This window comes from Pseudopipra pipra, chromosome 15, assembly GCF_036250125.1.
Source record: "Pseudopipra pipra isolate bDixPip1 chromosome 15, bDixPip1.hap1, whole genome shotgun sequence".
NCBI lineage: Eukaryota > Metazoa > Chordata > Aves > Passeriformes > Pipridae > Pseudopipra > Pseudopipra pipra.
The window spans coordinates 1698856-1720166 of NC_087563.1; the positions used below are offsets into that span (position 1 = coordinate 1698856).

A 21311-nucleotide genomic window follows, 5' to 3' on the forward strand; every position below is an offset into this window, starting at 1 on the left:
TAATCGACACATCTCTTCTGAGAGTCCTCAGTTGCCATTAGTTTTGTCAGAACAGTTGTTTCTGCAGATAAATTAATTTCCTGGGCTTTGACCAGCAGGAAGGGAATTGGGACTTTTTTTTTAATATCAAGGAGGAAGAAATCAGATGTGCTGTATTTGAATTCTGTGAGAAGATCATATACTTTTCTTTAGCAGGTCCTCCAGAGGAAAATGTGGAATGGCTGCCTGTCCATCCACTCTTTTTTTGCTTTTAAAATGGGTGCTTTTTAAGCTGCTTATAAGTTGGAATTTGCATTCCCACAGAAATCATAAAAGGTAAAGCAAATAAAATATAATAAGCAGCTGAAATTTTGGAGTTCAGTCAGAAATGAAAATGCCAGGAACACCTTTGAAAAGCTTGGTTTCTGGGGTGTTGAAATTTCCAAAGTATCTGTGTACACATGGGTGGGGTTTGTTATTTCTGTGTAAGGGCTTGTGAGCATCAGTTACCAGAGGATGCTGCTTCATGTTGAACTGAGAAGTTTTTCAATCTAAGACAGTTGTAAAACTTCCTTCTGCAATGCTCTTTTTCCAACTGCAGGTTCAAATGAGAGTGCTCAGACTCTTAGAATTCAATTAGTGCATGTTTGGCTGCTGTGTAAAGATGTATAATCCTGAGTTATAACAATGCTGGGTGGCAGGGGCAGCTCTGACAACCTTAAATTATGCAACAATAAACACATTACAGAGCCCTCTCTGGGTTGCACCAGCACCCATTTAGGAGGCTTTGCCTTCTCAACTTCCTGAAGAAGCTGTCCTAAAAACTTGACCTGTAAACAAGGAGGAAAACCTGGGTGGTGTTTCCATGAATTCAGTCCAGGTGCACGAGCCAAAGGCTTTAATGCATTTTTCATTGCCAGCCTTTGAAATCCTCGAAAAGGAAGATTTAAAGTGTTAGGGATTACAGTTCCTTTTTTCTCTTCCATTTTTTGTCTCTGTTGAAAAAGCAATTTGCCAGTCCTTCAATAAAGAGTTCCAGGTAAAGTAACCTCTCTGCCTAAGCCAGAGAGTCAGTGCAAAGAGAAGGAAGAACAAGTACAAAGCTGGAGTGATATTGCTGGGATATGTTATAGCGTGTAATTTAAGGAGCTTAGCAGTGACCCCAAACTTGTGTAGTTGAGGCAGCTTCATAATTGCTTGAAGACTTGACTCCATAGCCATGATCTGAACAAATTTGAAGTTAAAAATAAAAAACCAACCAAAAAATGTATTTCAGGTGGAAAAGGTACAGGAAAGGTGGTTCTCTGCCCCAGCTGCCACCACAGACAGGCTGACAAATTGTTACTAGTGGTAGAAAGAACTGTTTGCTGTAGGAGTGTCAAGATTATTCCTGATTTAAAAATTAGGAAATTCTGAAGAGTCAAAGCTAACTAGAATTTGAGATGGAATCACTCTCTGGATGGTGACAATATTTCTTTGAATGTTGGAGTTACACCTTCTTAATAATAACATACTCCCAATTGACCCTTTGCCCTGAGACAGCATCTGCCTCTCAGAAGAAACCAGTTAAGCAATGCCTCCTCTAAAAGCCCAGAGCTGTGGAATCATTTAGGTTGGAAAAGCCCTCTGAGATCCTTGAGTCCCACCATTCCCCAGCACTGCCAAGGCCACCATTGCACCGTGCTACCAAGTGCCACATCCACACCTATGTTGAATCCCTCCAGGGATGGTTACTCCAGCACTTCCCTGGGCAGTCTGTGCCGGGGCTGGGCAGCTCTTTCAGGGACAAAATTTTCCCTAATAACCAACCTGACCCTCCCCTGGCACAGCCTGAGGCCGTTCCCTCTCCTCCTGTCCCTTGTTCCCTGGGAGCAGAGCCCGACCCCCCCCCGGCTCCCCCCTCCTGTCAGGGGGTTGCAGAGCCAGAAGGTCCCCCCTGAGCCTCCTTTTCTCCAGGCTGAGCCCCCCCAGCTCCCTCAGCCCCTTCCCAGCTCCGTTCCCTTCCCTGCACACGCTCCAGCCCCTCAATGTCTCTCTTCCATGAGGGCCCAGAACTGGACACAGCCCTGGAGGGGCCTCAGCAGGGCCAGCACAGGGACAGTCACTGCCCTGGTCCTGCTGCCACACCATGGCTGGCACAGCCCAGGGGCCACTGGCCTCTTGCCCCCCTGGGCTCCCCTGGGCTCATGTCCAGCCCCTGGCACCAGCACCCCCAGGGCCTTTCCCACTGGGCACTTTCCAGCCACTCTGTCCCAGCCTGGAGCTGCAGGGGCTTGTTGTGACCCATATGTAGGGCCTGGCACTTGGCCTTGTTGAACCTCACACCACTGGCCTCAGCCCATGGATCCAGCCTGTCCAGATCCCTCTGCAGAGCCTTCCTGCCCTCCAGCAGATCAACACTCCCATTCAAGTTAGTGTCATCTGCAAACTGAGGGTGCACGTGATCCCCTCATCCAGGTCATGGGCAAAGATATTAAGCAGGACTGGTCTCATAACTGAGCCCAGGGAAACCCCAGGAGTTACCCCCTTCCCCAGCACTGTTGATGGTGCTCCTGGCCACTAGTGCTCCCTAATGGTAGATGTGGCACTCAGTGCCATGGTCTGGTAACCACGGTGGTGGTGGATCAAGGGTTGGACTTGGAGGTCCTTTCCAACCCAGCTGATTCTATCATTCTGTGTGTGGAGATACTTGGCTGCTGTAGCTCCTGGCCCTGCCCGGGTCCTGTCAGCTGCTGTCCCATGAGCTGTGGGCTCCTGGTGACTCTCCTGGATCCCCCAAGGTGCCCCCAGTTTGGGCAGCCCCCTGTGCACTGCTCTGGAGTGCTCTGCTGCAGACTGTGCCGGCACTGGAGCTGCTCACATCAAGTCATCTTGCCGTGTGCTGATGTCACCATTAATACCAGTGAGACTGGAGTTTCCAAACCTGATCAGTGCATGGAAGCCCCTTCCAGATGAGTCTGTCCAGCTGTTTCACTTGGCACCATTAGCTCCGTGCTGGGAACGGCTGGGGCTGCGCGCTGCTCGCTGATGCATTTGTCACTGGGGGGAAATTTAAGCTCATTTATCTAAATACCAGCAGCTGCTTGGGGTCTGTCCTGCCTTTTGGGGTCCCTGAAGCCATCTCTGGACCATGACTGTGGACTCTGAACTGAGAGAGCCTTGATGCTGCAGCAGAAAGCTGCCTCTCAATTGGTCTGTCGTCGCTGTGAGAGGTGTCTCTGAGCCGCGCCGGTTTGTGTTCTCCGCTCTGTCTTCATTCCCAGAGTATTTTTAACTTTTTTCAAGAGATTGCTCGTTATGCTGATTACATTATTTGCGATGGTTTTGTCTCCTTTGATGCCTGTGCCAGTAGTGCTTATGTAAAGGGACTTGATGATATTGAATGGTAAGAATGAACAAATGCAGCGGGAATTCAATTGCTATTTTGCTCTCAAGCACAAGTGTTCTTCTTTCTAAATCAAGTCTGACCACTTACTATGTCACTCAGCTGCTTTGTTGGAGACATGGAGAAACTATTTAATTTACATTTCATTTAAAGGAAATTTTTGTTCACTTGAGGTGCAGTATTTTATTTAGAAGTTTTGGAAACGTATGATTTCCAAGTGCTCTGCGAGCTTTAAAAGAGCTGATCTTCATCTCAGCTGCAAAATGCAGTGTGTTATGGGTATGTATCAAATAACTGGCCAGCAGTACCTTATCCTCTGTACAGACAGGGAGTTTGAAGGTGTTTGTCAGATATCACCCAGAAGTTATTGAAGATGAATTCTTTCAGGTACTTTCAAAATTAAATTTCTTAGTCATGCAGCCATTCATCTCAACTGGTACATGCAATTTTAGAACTCATGCTATAGAACACCTGATAATTACTGACAGTTTAGAATACCTCATTGTAATGTCATTCACAACTTGATCAATTAATTGACATAGCTCTCCTTAAATTTCAAATTTTAAGAGGCTTGTGAGTGTTTTCCAATAGTTCGACAGAGCCTTCCCCTGGGCGCAGTAAATGTTGCGTTGCTGTGAATTTACAGCCCTGTCTGCAGCACTCTGAAGTCATCTCAGATTCTGCCACGTCTCTGCTTCGCTCTGATGTTCAGCAAATAGTTTGCTGGGAAGTTTGTGTGCTAATCTGGCAGAGAAACCAACCTGCCAGAGCGAATAGCTCTCTTTTGGATGAGCGTGCTGAAATGAAGTGTTGAGCTTTAGAAATGCAGCAGTAGGATGGGATGTGGCAGCCAACAGTTGGATTGTCTTAAACTGCCAAAGACCCTCAGTCAGGGAAGCACACACGCTTCTTTCATGAGGGTTGGCAGTCCCAGTCGGGCGATTTCTAAAGAAGAATTGCCATCAGTTGGGTATTCAGAAGAAAAATGACTGTTCAAAAATGACTGTGCAAAAAAGCAAAATTTCATTATACCGTGGTGGGGACACTCCATTATAAACTTCTTTGCCTCTCTGTGTTCAGACAGAGCAGGGTTTCTGTGTGCTTGATTCATCACACTTGGCTTGAGAGACAGCACAACATCTCCAGATATCGGAGAGGCTGATTTTGTGGTGCTTCAATGTCGCTTTTATTCAGCCCCTACTCAATAGAGCTTTGTGTTCTTCTTGCTCCTAGAGGTTGTAACTGCTGCTGTGGAGGCAGGAGTGATGGGGAAATATGGACCATAAAAAATATTGGCAAACTGGTGTTTCTCAAAAATATGACTTGTGCTTAAACCAACAGCAAAATCTTTATTTGACTCTTAAATCATGGTATGTGATTGTCTTTTGATTCCTTTGAGCCTCTAAACAAAAGCATGATGTGCTCCTGCTCTCTGTGAACTCGGGATTTAAGACATGGAAAGTCTGCAGGACAAAAACTTGATGTTCCAAATGCAGTCCCTGTGTGAGAGGGTGTTCTGGGGCCAGCTGTTTGGTGGGGGTGCCGTGCACAGGGGCTGGGCTGGGGGCTGGACATGGCAGAGAGGAGGGACAAGAGAGCCCTGGCCCCCACTGGGTGCTGCCCTGAAAACCTCCTGCAGCTCACCTCTTCACATGGAGGACTTGAATACAAAGACCAGTGGAAGAGAAACTTCAGGAGTAGGGCACTAATATTGCTGAAAGCTGACAGTTTTCTCCGTGGTGCTGAGGCTGCACAGCCTTCCTCTCAAGTTCAGTTTGTTTTCCTCCAAATATAAGCTGTTGCATCTGCTTGCCTGGTTGTTCTGTGCTAGAAACACACCTGTCCTCTTGACCCCTTTGCTTTTTGTCCACTGAAACTTGATTTGGAGCTGGAGGGAGGAAAAGGCTGTGTGCTTTGCAATGGAAGCTTGCTTTTTGCTCCCCAAATTGATAATGGGATCGATGAAAAATGCTATTCAAGTGTAATGGTATGTGGTTGATGGCTTGTGGGAAAGTAATTTATTCTGTGTGGGAACATCTGTCGTAAGGGAAAGGCTTGGGGAGGGGGGAAAGCTTGTGGTAGAGCTGCAGATACTACTTCAAAATCACTTGTATGTGAATGAAAAGGATAGTTTAATTAAAGACAGAATGGAAATTCCCCAGCTTATAGAGAAAAATATCTGGAGAAATGTGGTTCAGTGGTGTTACTGAGCATCTGCTGGCTCCTGTTGGTGCTTTTACAGCACATTTGCCGAGGGCTTTGCAGGTTGCTCTGCCTCTGGAAGGGCAGCACTCGGTGTTCATCTCAGTTCACTTGGTGCTATTTTTACAGCTTTCTGTGTTCAAATGGCTCAGAATAACATGCTTGTCATTCACCTGTCAACTGAGAAATGTAACTTATTTCAGACTTCCTTCCCCAGAGAGTAGCTCCGATATGAGGAATATCTTCAATTACCAAGAAGTTCTGTGCTGTCCCCTTTCTGCTCTTAAAAGGCAGGTGTTTGTTTACAGAGGTCTCTGTTTCAGGCTGACCTAGTTAGAGGTGCTGCTGTGCAGCAGGTCAAGGAATAAAGTTTTATCATCACAAGATGCTGCTCAGATTTTGGAGGATTGTGGATGCATCTTCAAGGTCCCCTGTATGGGTTTTATCTGATGAACTGCAGCATAAACGGAGGGCTGGAGGAACCTCCCTGGCACCTCGGGCTTTACCTGGATCACATCCCTGTATCCTGTCGTGGAGGTGCTCCGTGCAACTCCAACAAACCAGGTTGAGCTTTGCACCACCCCTGCACAGGTGAATCGCTCCGTGAGCCTCCGAGCTCTTTTGTGTCGACATCCAGTAGGATACAGAAGTGTTTGAGGAAAAGGGAGCATCCCTACACTTATGGACATGAGGATATTTAACCATCAGATCATGGGAGCTGGAATTTTTCATTGTGTGGTTGCTGTTGTCTCACCCAAGTGGGAATGAGCTTTTAAACCCTGACTTCAAGTGCTGCCAATGCTGCTCTTGTACATTTTGCTGGAGAGACCTTACCTGGATCATTGGTGGCAGTGATGTCTGTCCTGTCTGACGGGCTGGGGGGAGAGGCTGGACATGACCCAGCCCAGAACCCCCCATGCCCTGGGCTGATCCCACAGCGTGGGCAGCAGGGCAGGGGGGATTCTGCCCCTCAGGTGAGACCCCCCTGCAGAGCTGCTCCAGCCCTGGGGAACAGCACAGGGAGGACATGGAGCTGCTGGAGAGAGTCCAGAGGAGGCACCAAGATGGTCAGAGGGATGGAGCAGCTCTGCTGGGAGGAAAGGCTGGGAGAGTTGGGATTGTTCAGCCTGAAGAGAAGGGTTTGAGGTGATCTAATTGGGACCTTCCAGTGCCTGAAGGAGCCGACAGGAAAGGTGGAGAGAGACTATTTCCAAGGGCCTGGAGTAATAGGACAAGGGGGAATGGCTTCAAACTGCCAGAGGGCAGGGTTAAATGGGATTTTGGGAAGAAATTGTTCCCTGTGAGGGTGGGGAGGCCCTGGCACAGGTTGCCCAGAGAAGCTGTGGCTGCCCCTGGATCCCTGGAAGTGTCCAAGGCCAGGTTGGACGGGGCTTGGAGCAACCTGGGCTAGTGGAAGGTGTCCCTGCCCATGGCAGGGGGTGGGACTGGATGATTTTTAAGGTCCCTTCCAACCCAAACCACTCTGTCATTCCATGATTCTATGATCTGATGTGTTAGGATTTGATGGCTCGAGAAGGAACGGGTGTCATTAATGGTTTCAAAATTGGTTAGAACTGAATGAGTGTGGACGCTTCATGTTTCCTGATGGGTTACTGGTCACTACTGGAAGTAGGCAAAAGGTTTCCTACAGAAGGAAATAAACCCCATTTCCAACAGGTGTGTTTTGTTTCCTCCCACCTCTTTCACAGGTTGCCAACTTGGCCTGTTCCATCTCGAACAACGAAGAAGGAGTGAAGTTGGTTCGCATGTCAGCCAGCCAGCTGGAGGCCCTGTGTCCCCAGGTAAGGGAGAGCATAAGAACATAAGACAAGCCCTAATATGTTGGGCAACTGGTCCTACTTGGGACTTGCTCTGGTCCCTTAGTGGCTGTCTGTGGACTTGCTGCAGAAATGGACTTTTTCCTTAACATACATAGAGAGTGAAATGCAGTGAAGGCATCAGTATTTAGAAACTTTAAAATCCGTGACTAAGGAATCAATGATGTGAATGGGTCATTTTTATGTCATAGCTCTAATTCCATTTGGCCAGGGGATTGCAGTAACCTGCAGCACAGTAAAGCAGGGAACCTACAGTGGTTTGCTGTGCACATTCATATTGCAGTATGGTGCCTCATCAAGGTGTTACTGCTCCTGTGCTGCTGTAAGATGAATTATAGAATATTATTCTTTTGCTTGAGTAGAATATAAATATACCAAAAAACTCTCGATGGGTAGGATGAGAGGAAGCTGGATTTGTCTGAAGAGTTTGAACCTGGCTGAGACTACCTTCTAATTAATAACTTTTTAGTGGAAACAAGGAAATTAAGTTTATATAAGTACTAGACTATCCTCTTCCCTTTTGACAGCCTGATGTTTTAAATGTCAACAGCTAGATACTTGGATGAACCCCTGAAGACTACAGTGAGCTGTTGATTCTTGTAATTTACATTTTTTAAAGAAACAGGAAATTCAGATCTAAAACATCCAAATAAGCTGTTGTTGGTAAAGAGGAACTAATGGAAAATATGTGCTCAGAAAAACTGGTGAAATGGCATTTTATGAAAATAAGGTGTATTGTCTCAGGATTACTTGGAATATGTATGGTTTTCCCATATATACAGGTCTTTTTTAAAGCCACTTGAAGGGAAGAAAATTATTTTGACCTGTACCCACCTCAGCAGGAGGGGAATTTTGAGGGAACAGGTGAAGCTAGTGTGAAAAGCAGTACTGTTTTACCCTTTGCATTACTTCCAAGTAAGAGTGCTGTTAAACAGGTGAAGATAAAGCACTAAATGCTATCCAGGAGGCCTTTTGGCATCCCACAGTGGCCTTGTGTGGTTCCCAGTCCTGCATCCAGCCCCAGGGCCAGTGCATCAGCTGTGCTGGCTGTGCCCTTCTCTGCCTCCCACATCTGGGGCTGCTCAAAACCAAAGGTCAAGTTTTACAGTTGGAACAAAGCATGTGGAAGAAAAAGATTTTGAAAATCCATTTTATGTAATATAAGGGCTTGCTCTTTCCTGAAGTAGCCAACTAGGCTGATGTAATTTTTTTCCCAGTTGTCTCCAAGAATACGGGTGTCTAACGCATGGTGTTCCAAACAAATGCTGGTGTTTTTGAAAATAATCATCTGAAGAAAGTTAGGTTTTCCTTTGAATATGTTTTTGGTGAGTGTCCAATTCTGTGGGGGTGTTTTCTCCTCCCCATTGCTGAAATTGTGTGTATTTCAGACTCTTCTATCTTTGTTTTTCCAACAACTGCCTATTTTAATAACTCTACTCCTGTATAAAATAAGCACCATAATAGTCAGCATGAAATAATGACCCAACTGTAGTCACTAGTCACCAGTGGAGCCACATCTCCTGAAGTGCAGCTGTTAACCTTTGACTTCAGGGATTATGGACAATATATTTAACACACGTTGGAAGCTCTGAGTATCTATAAATGCACAAGGGCTTTAACTGATGGATTTTGGCTTTACAAAGGTCACATCTCTGAACTTCCAAGCCTACAGTTTAGATGCTCCACTGCACAGTCTTGCCTTAATTTCAGGGTCGTCACCAAGAGATTAGTAAATGACACTATAGATGTTCATAGCAGTTGAAAGAGTGCTTTTATATTACATTACATGCTCTCGGGTTGATTCTTTAATGCTCTGAGAGTATTTAAACATGTTGTGAATCCTGAGAGATAATTAGGGGCACTTGTCTAAGCTGTTTTACAAATGGCATCTGTGTTTTCTCCTAACAATAGTTTGTCTTGTGCCAGTGTAAGTGATGCAGCACTTCATCGTCCTCCTCCTCAGCTGCCTCACTCAACAGTCCCCAAACCTCGGCTATTCTGTAGAATCTCTAAAAGCTTCTAGATATCCAGAACAGCAAACTGGGATTTTATTTCCTTTTTTACATAATTACCTATTTATTTTGCAGTTTATTCCTGATGGGATTTGCAGCTGCTGCTTGATTCCTTTTGGGTGGCCATGCTGAACAAATGAGTGAATTAAGCATAAGCTATGGATGAAACCCAAGATTATATTTCCCCCCCCCCCCTTTTTTTTTTTGGCTTAGGAGGTATTTTTCTGGGAAAACGCTGGATTCAGAATGAGTCAAGTCAGTCAGTAATTATGATAGTCTCAGAAACTCAAGTGACTGTATCAATATCACACAGAAATAAGATGTATGAAGTGTAATTCAAGGTATTGCTGTGGTTGAAAGGATGGAACGGAAATTTAATGCACTTGAGTCCCTGGTAACCTCTTAAATAGTTTAGCTGAGTAGAGGCCATTCTGTGAGTAGGGAATTCCTGGTTAAAGAATGATTTCTGCAGAAATCAATCTGTAGAGTTAATTATAAAAGCTGTATCTCAAATAGAGCCTTTATTCACTCCCTTGCCATCAAGAGCCATTGATCTGGCAGCAGGAGTAAGAAACAGGCAACCCTTCAAACTGGCCAGGGAAAACCTGGAAGTTTTGTTGGTATGGACAAGCAGTGAGTCCCTTGCAGTGTCACCTTTGGGTTCAGACATTCCCATGTTTGATATCTAGTTCTTTGAGGATGAAGAAGATGCTGAAAATGTTTCATCCAAAAGTCTCTACAGAAGCAGATAGTTAATTTGTGTAGTGTGGCTTTGTTACTGGAAATCAGCTCTTCCTCAGGAGTAACATCTTCCTTCCTGTTTGTGGGTCCCCAGCCAATTAGCACAGAAATTAATGTGAAGTTGAAGACTTAATGGGATATTTAGAGCTCCCTTTTGACGGTGCAGGAGGAGCTGTTGGGAAGAGCTGTGCCTGCTCTGGAGCAGCCAGCTGGGTGATTTGTGTTAGCCTGGGTTTACAGGGGAGAAATCAGGCAGCTTCAGGGCGTCACTGATGTTTTCCTCATGAAGCCCTGACTTACAAACCTGCCTGAATTCTTTCTTTTGAGAACATGCCTTGCTGAAAGTCTGTGCATGGAAGGGAAGCACCTTTGTCCACAGCTCCATGCCTTGCTGGGTGGTGGGGAAACCACCAAGCCAGTCTGGAGGGTGTTAAGATGAAATTAAAAAAGAAGAAAAAAAAAAAAAAAAAAGCTTAACATGACTTTATAATGGAAATGGAAAATTACTGCTGTGGAATGCTTGGAAGAGCTGCCTGTGCATGCATTTGCCTGGCGGGGGGGGGAGTTTTCTTTGCCTTCTTGCTAAACACAGAGTCTGCCAATGGTGAATTAGGGAAAGATTTTGTTTATCTCCACTCAGAAACCTGGATCCTCGCTCCTAGCTCTGGCTTCTGAGCTCTGTTTCCAAGAAGTACTTGCTTTGGAGCCTGCAAAGGCTGTTTTGTAACAGCATTTTGCATTAAAGATGCCTGAGAAGAGAGCTTAAACCATGGGAGTGTTTCTGATCATGCAAGCTGTAGGTGTTAAAAGCAATAGTGAGAATGCCCCAGCACAGCTCTTGAAAGGGAGGAGAATTCTCCAGCCTTTTGATGTGACAGTCTGTTGTCACTTGAGCTCCTTTTACCAGCTATACGTTGACTTTCTCAGTTTTTACAGCCTCCATGAAGTTCATCTATAGACTCCTAACCAAAGTGCAGTCAGGCTGGGAGTTCTAAAAAGGAATTATGGAGTAGAATTCCCATCAGGTTGGGTGTTTGCTTCTGCCAGCTAAAGCTGGAGCCCATTGCCCTGGAGTCTAACCATCTCCTGGGAAGTGTGCTGCAGGAGGAGACCTGTACCTCCCTGGTGTGGACACACAGGACCTGCTATCCCATCTGGAAGGCAAAGCTGGTTGCCTTTCTCCTCCACAGCCCAAATAGCTCATCCTCCTTAGAAATACTGGGAGGACACCAGGCAGAACCTCTGCCCACCCTTCCCGTGCTCCCTCCATCCCGGAGCGTGGTCAGCACGTAACACTCGAGTGTCACCCATTAAACTGACTCCAGATAATTCCTGGATTAAATTACATTTTAAACAAAAATAAATTGACTTCTCTCATATTAACATCTTGTTTTAATAATTGCTGTTCCACATCCTTCTATTGCAGTTTTGAAATGCTTGAAAAGCCATTTGCTGCTTATAGATTTCTGATGAGGCAGATGGCTCATATGTGATCACACCTACGGACACACAGCAAAACACCAAAGCCTAAGAATCCCATGGAGAGTTCCAAAAACTTTTGTTTAAAAGTTAGAGTATCGTAGAGAAACAAAAAAAAAAACAAACCTCCAATCCACCCCCTCAAATCAACCAAACCCAAATGTGACCAGCAGATTTTGTCCTCCCTGAGCCCTCAGTCACTGCCAGTTCCCTCGTGGCTGTTGGAGAAGAAATCTTAATTTTTCTTGCAGTAAAGACTTAACATCAAACAATTGTCCCCTTTTTTCATCTCTTTGAAAGACTGTCAGATTTTTTGAATGTTCTAACTAGCAGATCTGTCTCCAGACTGTTTAATTACAGGTGCTTGAAACATTTTATTGGCATTGAGTAGAAATGCTTCTATTAAAAACTTAACACTTGAGTTGCAGATTTGTATCACACATTTGTATCCTTGCTGGGAAGAAATGCCAGCACAGGCCAAGACTGACCAGAAAAGATACCATATTAGAAACTTCAGCAGTTACTGATGCATAAAAGGAAGCAATGAACAGGAGAAAGGAATTCAGTTGTGTAGAAGAAGGTGTGTTCGTGGGTAAGGGCCCCATGTTTCATCACAGGCACAGGATCTGGGGAGTGCAGAGGCAGAACAGCTTCCAGAAAAGGCACTGAATCCCTGAAACCCCCAAAGCTTTAGCACTTGAAATCAGTAAAATGCAAAATATAGCAAGATTCCAGAACAAATGGCACCAAAATTCTTTCAGCGTCTACGTTGACTGGCACTACAATATTAGTCCTCAGCCACAAATGAAAATGCTTTTTTCCATATCTGGAGAAGTTGATAGGATAATTATCTATACATTATATGCAAATAGTCTTTATAGCAAATGCTGCTTTGCCAGTATGCTGAGCTGGAGAAGGTCATGTTGCTCATGGGACTGGAGCACCTCCCCTACAGGGGCAGGCTGAGAAAATTGGGGCTGTTCAGCCTGGAGAAGAGAAGGTTGTGTGGAGACCTGAGAGCACCTTCTCATGTCTGAGGGGGCCTACAAGGAAGCTGGAGAAGGACTTTGCATCAGGAACTGGAGTGACAGGGCAAGGGGGAACAGGTTCAAACTGACAGAGGGGAAGTTTAGGTCAGATAGTAAATAAATTCCTCCCTGTGAGGGTGGGAAGGCCCTGGCACAGGTTGCCTAGAGAAGCTGTGGCTGCCCCTGGATCCCTGGATGTGTCCAAGGCCAGGTTAGATGTTGCTTGGAGCAACCTGGGCTAGTGGAAGATGTCCCTGCCATTGGAACAAGATGATCTTTAAGGCCCCTTCCAACCCAAACCATTCTGGGATTCTGTGTTATCCCAGTCTGTATCTGTGGGTCGTTCCAGCACTGCCACAACACAAGTATCTCTGCAGAGATCCCTGCAGTCACTCCGTGCATAACTTGCAGGAAAGGAAAGGCCTCAAAGTGCCTTTATACATGGAACAAAGTATTGGAAATCAAAGGAAACTTTTCCTTCTTCTTTTGGTGCATCAGCCTCTGTGCACTGGCTGGTCACTGCCATTAGAGCTTCTGAAAGTGTAAAACAATCTGCTGTGTGTTTTGCTCCCAGGCATTTCAGCTCATCAGAGCCTGCAGAGTGCTTTTTGCTGTATTCAAGTACATGGAGGGGTAGCACACACAGACAGGGGGATGCAAACCTGGCCTTGCATGTAACTGGAAGCGACTTAAATGTCCTGCTTATAAACCATTTTTTCCGTTCGGAGCAAAATGCAATTTGGAGCAGGGCAGGAGACATGAGTAGGGTGACATGGAGGTAACTTTGGCATCTTGTGTATGTAAAATTAAATTATGAGCAGCTTCTTAGAACTGCCAGTAAGCAAGCCATGCTTTCTTCATTACAGAAAAATGCAGGCATTAAAACCCACCTGGGCAAGGGCAGAATCCTGGCTGGGCTCAGCTGGTGTGGCAGCTTTGGTGGTAAGGTCAGGAATTTGTTTGGTGACCATTTGGAAAGATCTGATCCCAGAATTGTGCTATACCTCTATCTCCTTATCACAGGAGTGCTCTGTGAGGCAGCAGTGAAATCAAGCACCCAAGGGAGCACTCAAGGCTCCCTTCCACATACTCCTGAGTAAAACTGGTTTCACACCCCCATGGGGGCATGGTTTGTGTGTGTCACTTCTTCCTCATCCCCTGAGATGAGAGCTGATGGGTAGGGGCCTGTTTTATAGCTTTTTCTTTTATACAAATGCAAATTATCCCAAATTTGAGGGCCACAGAGCTACTTCCCAACTCATTACCCAAATGCCACAAGAAATCTGGTAAATCAAGTCTTTGTATGAAACAACCCAAGTGAGTTATTTAGGAACTGCAGATGTTTTGGTTGTAAAGAAAAGGTGTGTAGTGAGGGGAAAGGGCTGGGTGTTTGCTTTAGAGCTTGTGAAACTGAAAAACACCTCCTTGTTGAGGCACAGTAACATCCTGAAACCCACCCTGCAGGAAACAGGCAAAGCTAAATCAGCTGCAGAAAGAACAGTCTCCTGGAAAGAGCAGCAGATCCTTATCAAAAAGACTGAGGAAAAATGAGTAACTGAGATGGAGAGGAGTGCGGGTCACAGCCCTGGTGTGCCCTGAGCCTGGAGTGAGATCCAACGGTGGGAATGCCGTGCAAATAGATGGGTGAGAGTTTTCTTTTCCCAAAGGGTGTTCCTTCCTTTGGCTGTGCCAGCCAGGTGTTCTTTGGAGGAACACCACCATGTGTAAGAGCTCTCCTCGAGCCTCTCTCAGTCTTTCAGATGAGGTGCTATAAAGGTGAGGCAGGAAGCCATCCTAAATTAAGCTTAAAAAATGAATTCTGGCTGACCCAGTGGCTCTAATTTACCCACGAGTTTTTCTGAGGTTCAGGTGTTTTCTGTCCTGGAATAGTTTTGCTTTTTAAGAGTTTCTGGGCAAAGTAGCTGCAGTAGCTCCTCCACAGACAGGAGTCACTGTACAGGGAGCCTTGGAGAGCCCTGCCCTGCAAAAGGATAAGGATACAACCAGTATCTGACATCCTTAGTTTCAATAGGGAAAATAAACCCAGAAAAAAAGCAGCAGTTTCCTCCCATGCAAGGGATTAGAAGAGGACTTGAGGTACAGATTGAGACATCAGTTGGAAGTCTTTGGAATCCTGAGCCTCCCCAGTCTCGGGGTGTTGCCAGGCCTGGCTGCTGCCTCGGGAAGCTGTGAGGTGCAGGAGAGCAGCTCCAAGGAACCCTCTGGAAGCGTGTTATGGAGTGTGGAGCTGTCTGACTTGAGCAGTGCAATCGCTACATGAAACAAAGCACCGATAAAAATAGTGTGTTTTCTTGCCATGCTTCATTTCCTTCTGGATGGTCTCAAAATGTCCCTGTTTGATTCTTTTCTTTGTACAACTTCAGTGAGTCATTGTGATCGCAGTGCTCTGGCAGCATTTTGAAAAGCTCTGAAATACAGAATATTTCCCTGAAATTGCCAAATGTTTTACATGGAAGTGGCTACATTTCGGGTAGCCTGGACACAGTCTTCCTATTTTTTTTTAACTCTATATACCTGCTTCATGTGAGAGTTACTCATATTTTAAAATAATTACCCCAATGCTTCATGTTTTTTGGAGAAGCAATAGTGTACTGTGATCACTCCCTTGCCCTTAAAAAGTGTTCCCTCCTCCCCCTGACTGTTCATTTTTAGATAATAAAGGAATCATAGTCCTGCTCTGTATACAGACTATTTAAGATCCAGCATCCCTCTCCTTTTCCCATGTCTCTCTAAGCATCTTTGGAAAATAAATCCATCACTCTGCTGGATACCAAGTGCCCTGTAAGAGTGTATTCACTGGAATAGATCATGTACAGGGCGTTATCACTAATCCCTGGGACATTTCCTCGAGCAGAAGTGTGAGACACATCCAGGATGACTTGCCCACATGAATGCAAAGCTCTCCATAGAGTGCAGGCTTTTATCACCCTGCTAAAGCTGCATGTTATAGCTACTCTGCACACTGAGATGGGGTATGTGCTATAAAAAAGGACTTGAACTGTGTTTGCTGCCCTGAATTTCTCCCTGAGCACACACATACCTGGATGGGTTTCCTAAGCTGTAGGCTTGTCTTTAGCTCCGAGGTATCCCTTGATAACCTTCAATATCCCCACCAGCTTTCCTCATCTGTAGCATTGCTTTCCTAATGCAGGACATGTCTGCCTGTGAGGGAGATCTTACACACTAGTTTTACTTGGTCATTTTTGTAAAACACATTTGCCTTGGCCATACATTTTTGCTGTAATATATAAAAAAATAAACTTTTTCCTTTTTGGACAAGCTGCCTGCTGGGAGGAAGATGGTGCAGATTGTGCCTCCTGCATTTGGATGTGGTGAGGATGCACAGGTTGAGTTTCAGGGGCAGTTGCTGGGCCCTGTATCTATGACAGCTCTGCCATTACCTGTGATGAGGTGCTTAACGTGGGCATCTGGTCTTGACATGCACTGCTGGCAAAGATTAATTGTCCAGACAGATGCTGCCGTCCAGACAAACATCTCGCAGGTACACAGGCCATATGTTCCTTCAGCATTAGTGCTGCCCTGTCTCAGTGCTTGAAGGATACTTTATATCTGATATTGGCCAAGGCAGTTAGAGAAGAGCAGAGAAAATGTCCTGACCCTTGGTATCACCATCGTCTCTGTCTCAGTAGTCACAGCTTCTAGCAGGATAAAAGCTGAGATCAGGTTTCTGCAGCATTGTCTGGTTTATCTTTTCTATTTCCAGGACACTTGGTTTTTGGATTTATCTTCATAAAACTGTGGCTGTCTAGATTTTGATTGATAGGTGGTTAATTCATTACATCCATCAGACCGGGGCAAGAGATGGCAGTGGCTAGACGTGGCCAGGATGGCTTGCCCACATGAATGTGAAGCTCTCCACAGAGTGAAGGGTTTTGTCAGCCCTGCTAAAGCTGCCTGTTGTGGCCTCTAGAGCAAAGGACAGATTTACCTTTCTAAAACTTCTGTTTCTGTCTGATTTTAAATTTTAAGCATCATTTTCGTAGGTGTCACAAGGCTTTTAGGGGGCTTTCAGGACACCCATGATTTTAACAGACAGTGTGAGTGAGAGTGGCAGCAGGTCCCCCTCTGAGGGACCTCCTGACTCCTGCAGGTGCCATGCAGAAGGGGTGGCAGGAGGAAGGGCAGCAGCAGAGGGGACCCCACGTTGTTGGTGAAGGACAGGACAGGGGTCAGAGGTGTGTGCATCCCCACAGGCCCCTGAACAGATGCTGCTCAGGTCACATTGCTTCTCCCATTTGTCTGTGTTATCAAACCCATCAAGCTGGGTTTGATTTGTGACCCAGACTCACAGCCTCCATCTCCAGAGGCAGGATGGCAGCGTGGAGAGCAGCCCAGCTTTTCCGTGGATTTTCCTGAGTCGCTGCTAATTCCTGGCATCCCTTGGGTGAATCAGCCTCCTTCTCCTGATTCATTCAGTGCCATCCCAACACGTTTGACACCACCATCATTTTCATGTTTAGTGAGTTATATATTTTTTTAAATGCTTTGTGACACTTTTAAATGAAGCAGGTAGAGAAAGTAGATTTTGGAAAAGCAGGAACATCTGGTGCTTGCATGTTTTGGTCGGCAACTTTGTGAAATTAATACAGTCCTAGAGAAGAAAAATTACACATTGAAGTTGGAAGTTAATTAGCTCTGACTCTCAGGTGCTTGGGAACAAGGCTGGGATTGTCACGTCGCTCTGACTGCGGATGGTTTCTCACACCTGGCACCTCTCCAGGTGGTTCTGCTGGGACCAGTGCAGCAGGAGCAGGCTGCTGAAGTTGCTTCCTTCCCACACCCAAAGAGGCTTTTGTGGTCGTTTAACTGACCAATTAGTTGGCACAACATAATGCATAGGAAAACAAGGTCTTAGGGTTTGAAGGTTAGTAGGGGATATTCAGAGGGAGCATCTCCTCCTATTCCCTGGCTAATCTGGCTCGTTCACAGCCACAGCAGAAATCTGAAGATAATATAACAAGTAGTTGCAAAATCCAGAGTAAAGCTTTAAGAAAAAGGGATAAATCAAAATTTATCTTTAATTTTGTATTTGCATATTGTTTCTACTTCAGACTGTATAAGATTAATCCTTTTTTGACCTTTTTACTCAGTTTTTGGCAAGTAGCTTAGGAAATGCAGCCTCCAGTGTACTAAATGTCATCCTGTCTAAAATACTTAACAACACAGCCTGCACTCAGAAAGCAACACCTTGTTACCATGACCTGTTAAAGACAGGTGAAACCAGCTCTTGTGAACACTTGCCAAGTGATTTTGCTTCTAGTAACTAATAAATGTCGAAGCAGGTATGAGTTGCATGTGAGAGCAACAAAATTAAACACTTTTGTGTTTAAACATCATGTTCCCCAAAACTTATTAAACTTGCTTTGTTTGCTGTGAAGTTCATTGGATAAACATACAGAAGGTAATTGTTTCGTTGGGATATGTTTTAAAACTCCAGAGGTGTCTTACAGGTCATTAATGCTGCACTGGCTCTGGCTGCTAAGCCCCAAAGCAAGCTGGCTCAGGAAAACATGGATCTCTTCAAAGAGCAGTGGGAGAGGCAAGTCCGAGTGCTGACGGATGCTGTGGATGACATCACTTCCATTGATGACTTCCTGGCTGTATCAGGTAACCAGGCCTGCAATCTCAGAAACAGTCAGTCTCCTAAGTGAGCTTATTCTTGCAAACCAGTGGGTTTGACATGTTCTGAAGTCTTCCTGGGTTTTGGAAGGGGTGGTGTTGGTACATCTCACCTGGTGTCATCTTCTGCTGAGCGAGGTGTGAGACTGCAGCAGGAGATCTGTGCTCAAGGAGAAGACACTTTATGTCTCAAGATTTGGAATTGCTGGCTGAACTAATGATGAATTATCACCTAGCTACTGCAGACAAACCTCAGCAGGAACTTTGGGGGAAATAGAACATAATTATGGCCAAGGTAGGAACTAACAAAAAAGATGATCCCTCAGTTCACTTCAGACTCTTTTTATGTAAACAAAACTGAATATCAAACCATGGTCGTACAAGTTAATTAAAGTAAAACGTGACTTGTTTTTATCCAGGTCAGCTTTAGTAAAGTTTTAACAGTTTTTAAAAAAGATTGGATCATTATAATAGATTAATAATTGCATATGACAAAGTGCTTGCCAAGATAATCCATTTTATCAGCATCCTTGATAAAGACCCACTATTAGCTGCCGTGACCTAAAAATAATGGAGGCATTTTTATTTCCATGTCCTTTAATTCCACTCTAATCAGAGGACGTGGAGATGTAACCGTGTGAATTGTGACTGCAACTGTGTTCACAAATCACCACTACAAACTGGGGGTCTGATTTCCTTGGTGCAAGCAGGTTTGGGCATTTCAAGTGACCTAAAACCTCCAGCTGTAAAGAGAGACTTCACAGGAAGATGTGTGGAGTCAGAAGTACCAGGTGAACGTAGAAAATGTAGTTGAAAAATTAAGGTCCTGAATTAAAAGACTATTTTTTTTAAATTATTAAAAAAAAAGAGAGAAAACCCAAGCGAAACAAAAAAACCCAACCCAAGTGGTGTTTCTGTGATGAGTCACCTGCATTATCACACGTGTTGTACTGTGGTTCCCTGGGTTCTGAATAAAAATTTCTCTTTGCAATGAGTTTGCATAAACTTATTAGGCAATTGAATAGCTGAGCTCTTTGTCTCTGTCTGCGCTCGCTGGGGCAGCAGGAGCTGCAGTGGCACAGCTGTGAGGAGCCTATTTCTGGGGAAGTATATTTAGAGGGAATTGTGTGCTGAAGTTTGAGGCTCTGCTTGGAGCTTGCCCACAATTGTACAAACATTTTAAAGAGGAGAAGCTGTTAGTCCCTGCAAGCACAGCCTGTGTAGAGCTGCTGAACTGCATCCCACTGGCAGGTGAGCCTCCAAAGGGATCAGGGCACTGGCACTGAGGGATCAGCATCCTTGTGCAGGCCACTCGAGGAGATGGGAGCTCTGCTTTTGGGGTTGTGGTGTTGGCCCTGCTGGGGTGCTCTGCAGAGTTCCAAGGGCTTGGCAATAAGCAGGGAATGTTTCTTTTCTGGGGTGGTGACAATCTGACTCAGAGGAGAGTTCACCACCCAAAATGAAGCCCTGGAAATGTACTTTGAAGCTACTCTAGGTGCTCACATGCATTCAGTAATTATTTATATGTGCTATGTTATCAGAGAGATGGTAGAAAAATATTAAAGCAATAAATATTGTTTTAAATATTATTTGTTTGAACTTTGATAAATGTTTTCCATATAAATGCCACAAGTCCAATTCATCTGCTAAAAGTCTGAACTCCTCTTTGGATAAAATTGTGGCAGATATGATTTATACCAAGTGCTGTTTGGGGTTATTAGAATGTTTGTATCAGTTACTAACTGGGATGTAAGCAGAATTCAAAAGAGTTCTTGTGAGTCTATGTGTGTGTGTATATATAAATATATATAAGAACCACCCCACATTCCTACAATGTGGTGTGCTGTCCATCATGAAAGGAATGCTTCACTGTTCAGCTTATGCTACAGAATAGTAGTAAAGGCTTGATGAGAGAGATGTTGGGTTTAGATAACAGCTGTACATCATGGAAGAAGGATCCTTCAATGCACAGTGTTTCAGGCTACAGCATTTTAAGAAGGGTATAGCAGAGGGGCCCCGTTGAGTTAGGACAGAGTCTGGGGATGGCTCACTGTCAGGGCACAGGAGATGAATGGCAGAGGAGCCCTGTAGCCTAAAGATCTTTCCTATGTGCTCCCAACCATGAGGGATGTGCAGCTCAGGGAGCTTCAGCATCAGAGGTGCCGCTTACTGAACAGCCCTTGACAGATTTTTCTCATTTAAGCTGGTGTTAGTTGTTCTTTCGACCATTATAAACCGCTGGCACCTCCATCCTCCCGTGTGGGTTTCCCAGCTGGAAGTGTGCTCTGTGTGAAGAACCTCCTTGTTTTGGCAGTGTCGCCTCTTCGCTTCATTTGATGCCCCTACTTGTAGTAGAAGATGGTGAAGAGGCTTTTTCCCTCCTCTCTTTCTTCATGCAGTTTGTAAATGCACAGTTAGTTCTGCTTTGTCAGTCATCTGTCTCTTGACTGCACGGTCTTTGCCCGTTTCATTATTTCTCATTTCAGAGCTCTTCTGTACCTTCTGTAATTCTTACCCCTCTTATCTGTGCCTTCCCGAAGCACTCTGGGTGTGTTGGTGTGCCTGCTATCTCTGTTCTTTGGAGCAGTTGCTGATAGCACCATGTAATTGTCAAATTCAGTGTTCTGAAATTACCTGGATCTCCTTTGAAATCCTTTTAAAAAACCATTCCATTTGCTGCCTTCTGTTCCTCCGCTGCTGACAGAGGTTTATGCCAGAGATTGCCCATCTCAGTGGAACTATTTTCCTGAAGAGCCTCCCGATGAATATTGCCTGGGCCCGCTGATTGTCCTTCTCGTTACAAGATGAACACTGTCCTTACGAGTGTATGAACACTCCAGGGTTGGCTCCGTGACCGCGTCTGCCGGCACTGCTGCTTGACCTGGTTCCTCCAGTGCCCCGTGGAACAGAGGCTCCAGCATGGAAATTGTGCTAAGACGCAGCAAAGGAGCACAGTTGTATTTGTGCATCTGTGGCTTCATCTCCC

At 45.2% G+C, this 21311-nt stretch overlaps 1 protein-coding gene across 3 annotated transcripts in view; it reads left to right on the forward strand.

Moving 5' to 3' along the window:
* Positions 1 to 21311, forward strand: part of CTNNA1 (catenin alpha 1) — a 119144-nt gene that overhangs the window by 79133 nt on the left and 18700 nt on the right. For all 3 annotated transcript variants that reach the window (XM_064671411.1, XM_064671412.1, XM_064671410.1), the window contains 2 exons: positions 7276 to 7368; positions 18157 to 18313. In XM_064671411.1, the coding sequence (XP_064527481.1) occupies positions 7276 to 7368; positions 18157 to 18313 (250 nt within the window). The remainder of the gene's footprint in view (positions 1 to 7275; positions 7369 to 18156; positions 18314 to 21311) is intronic.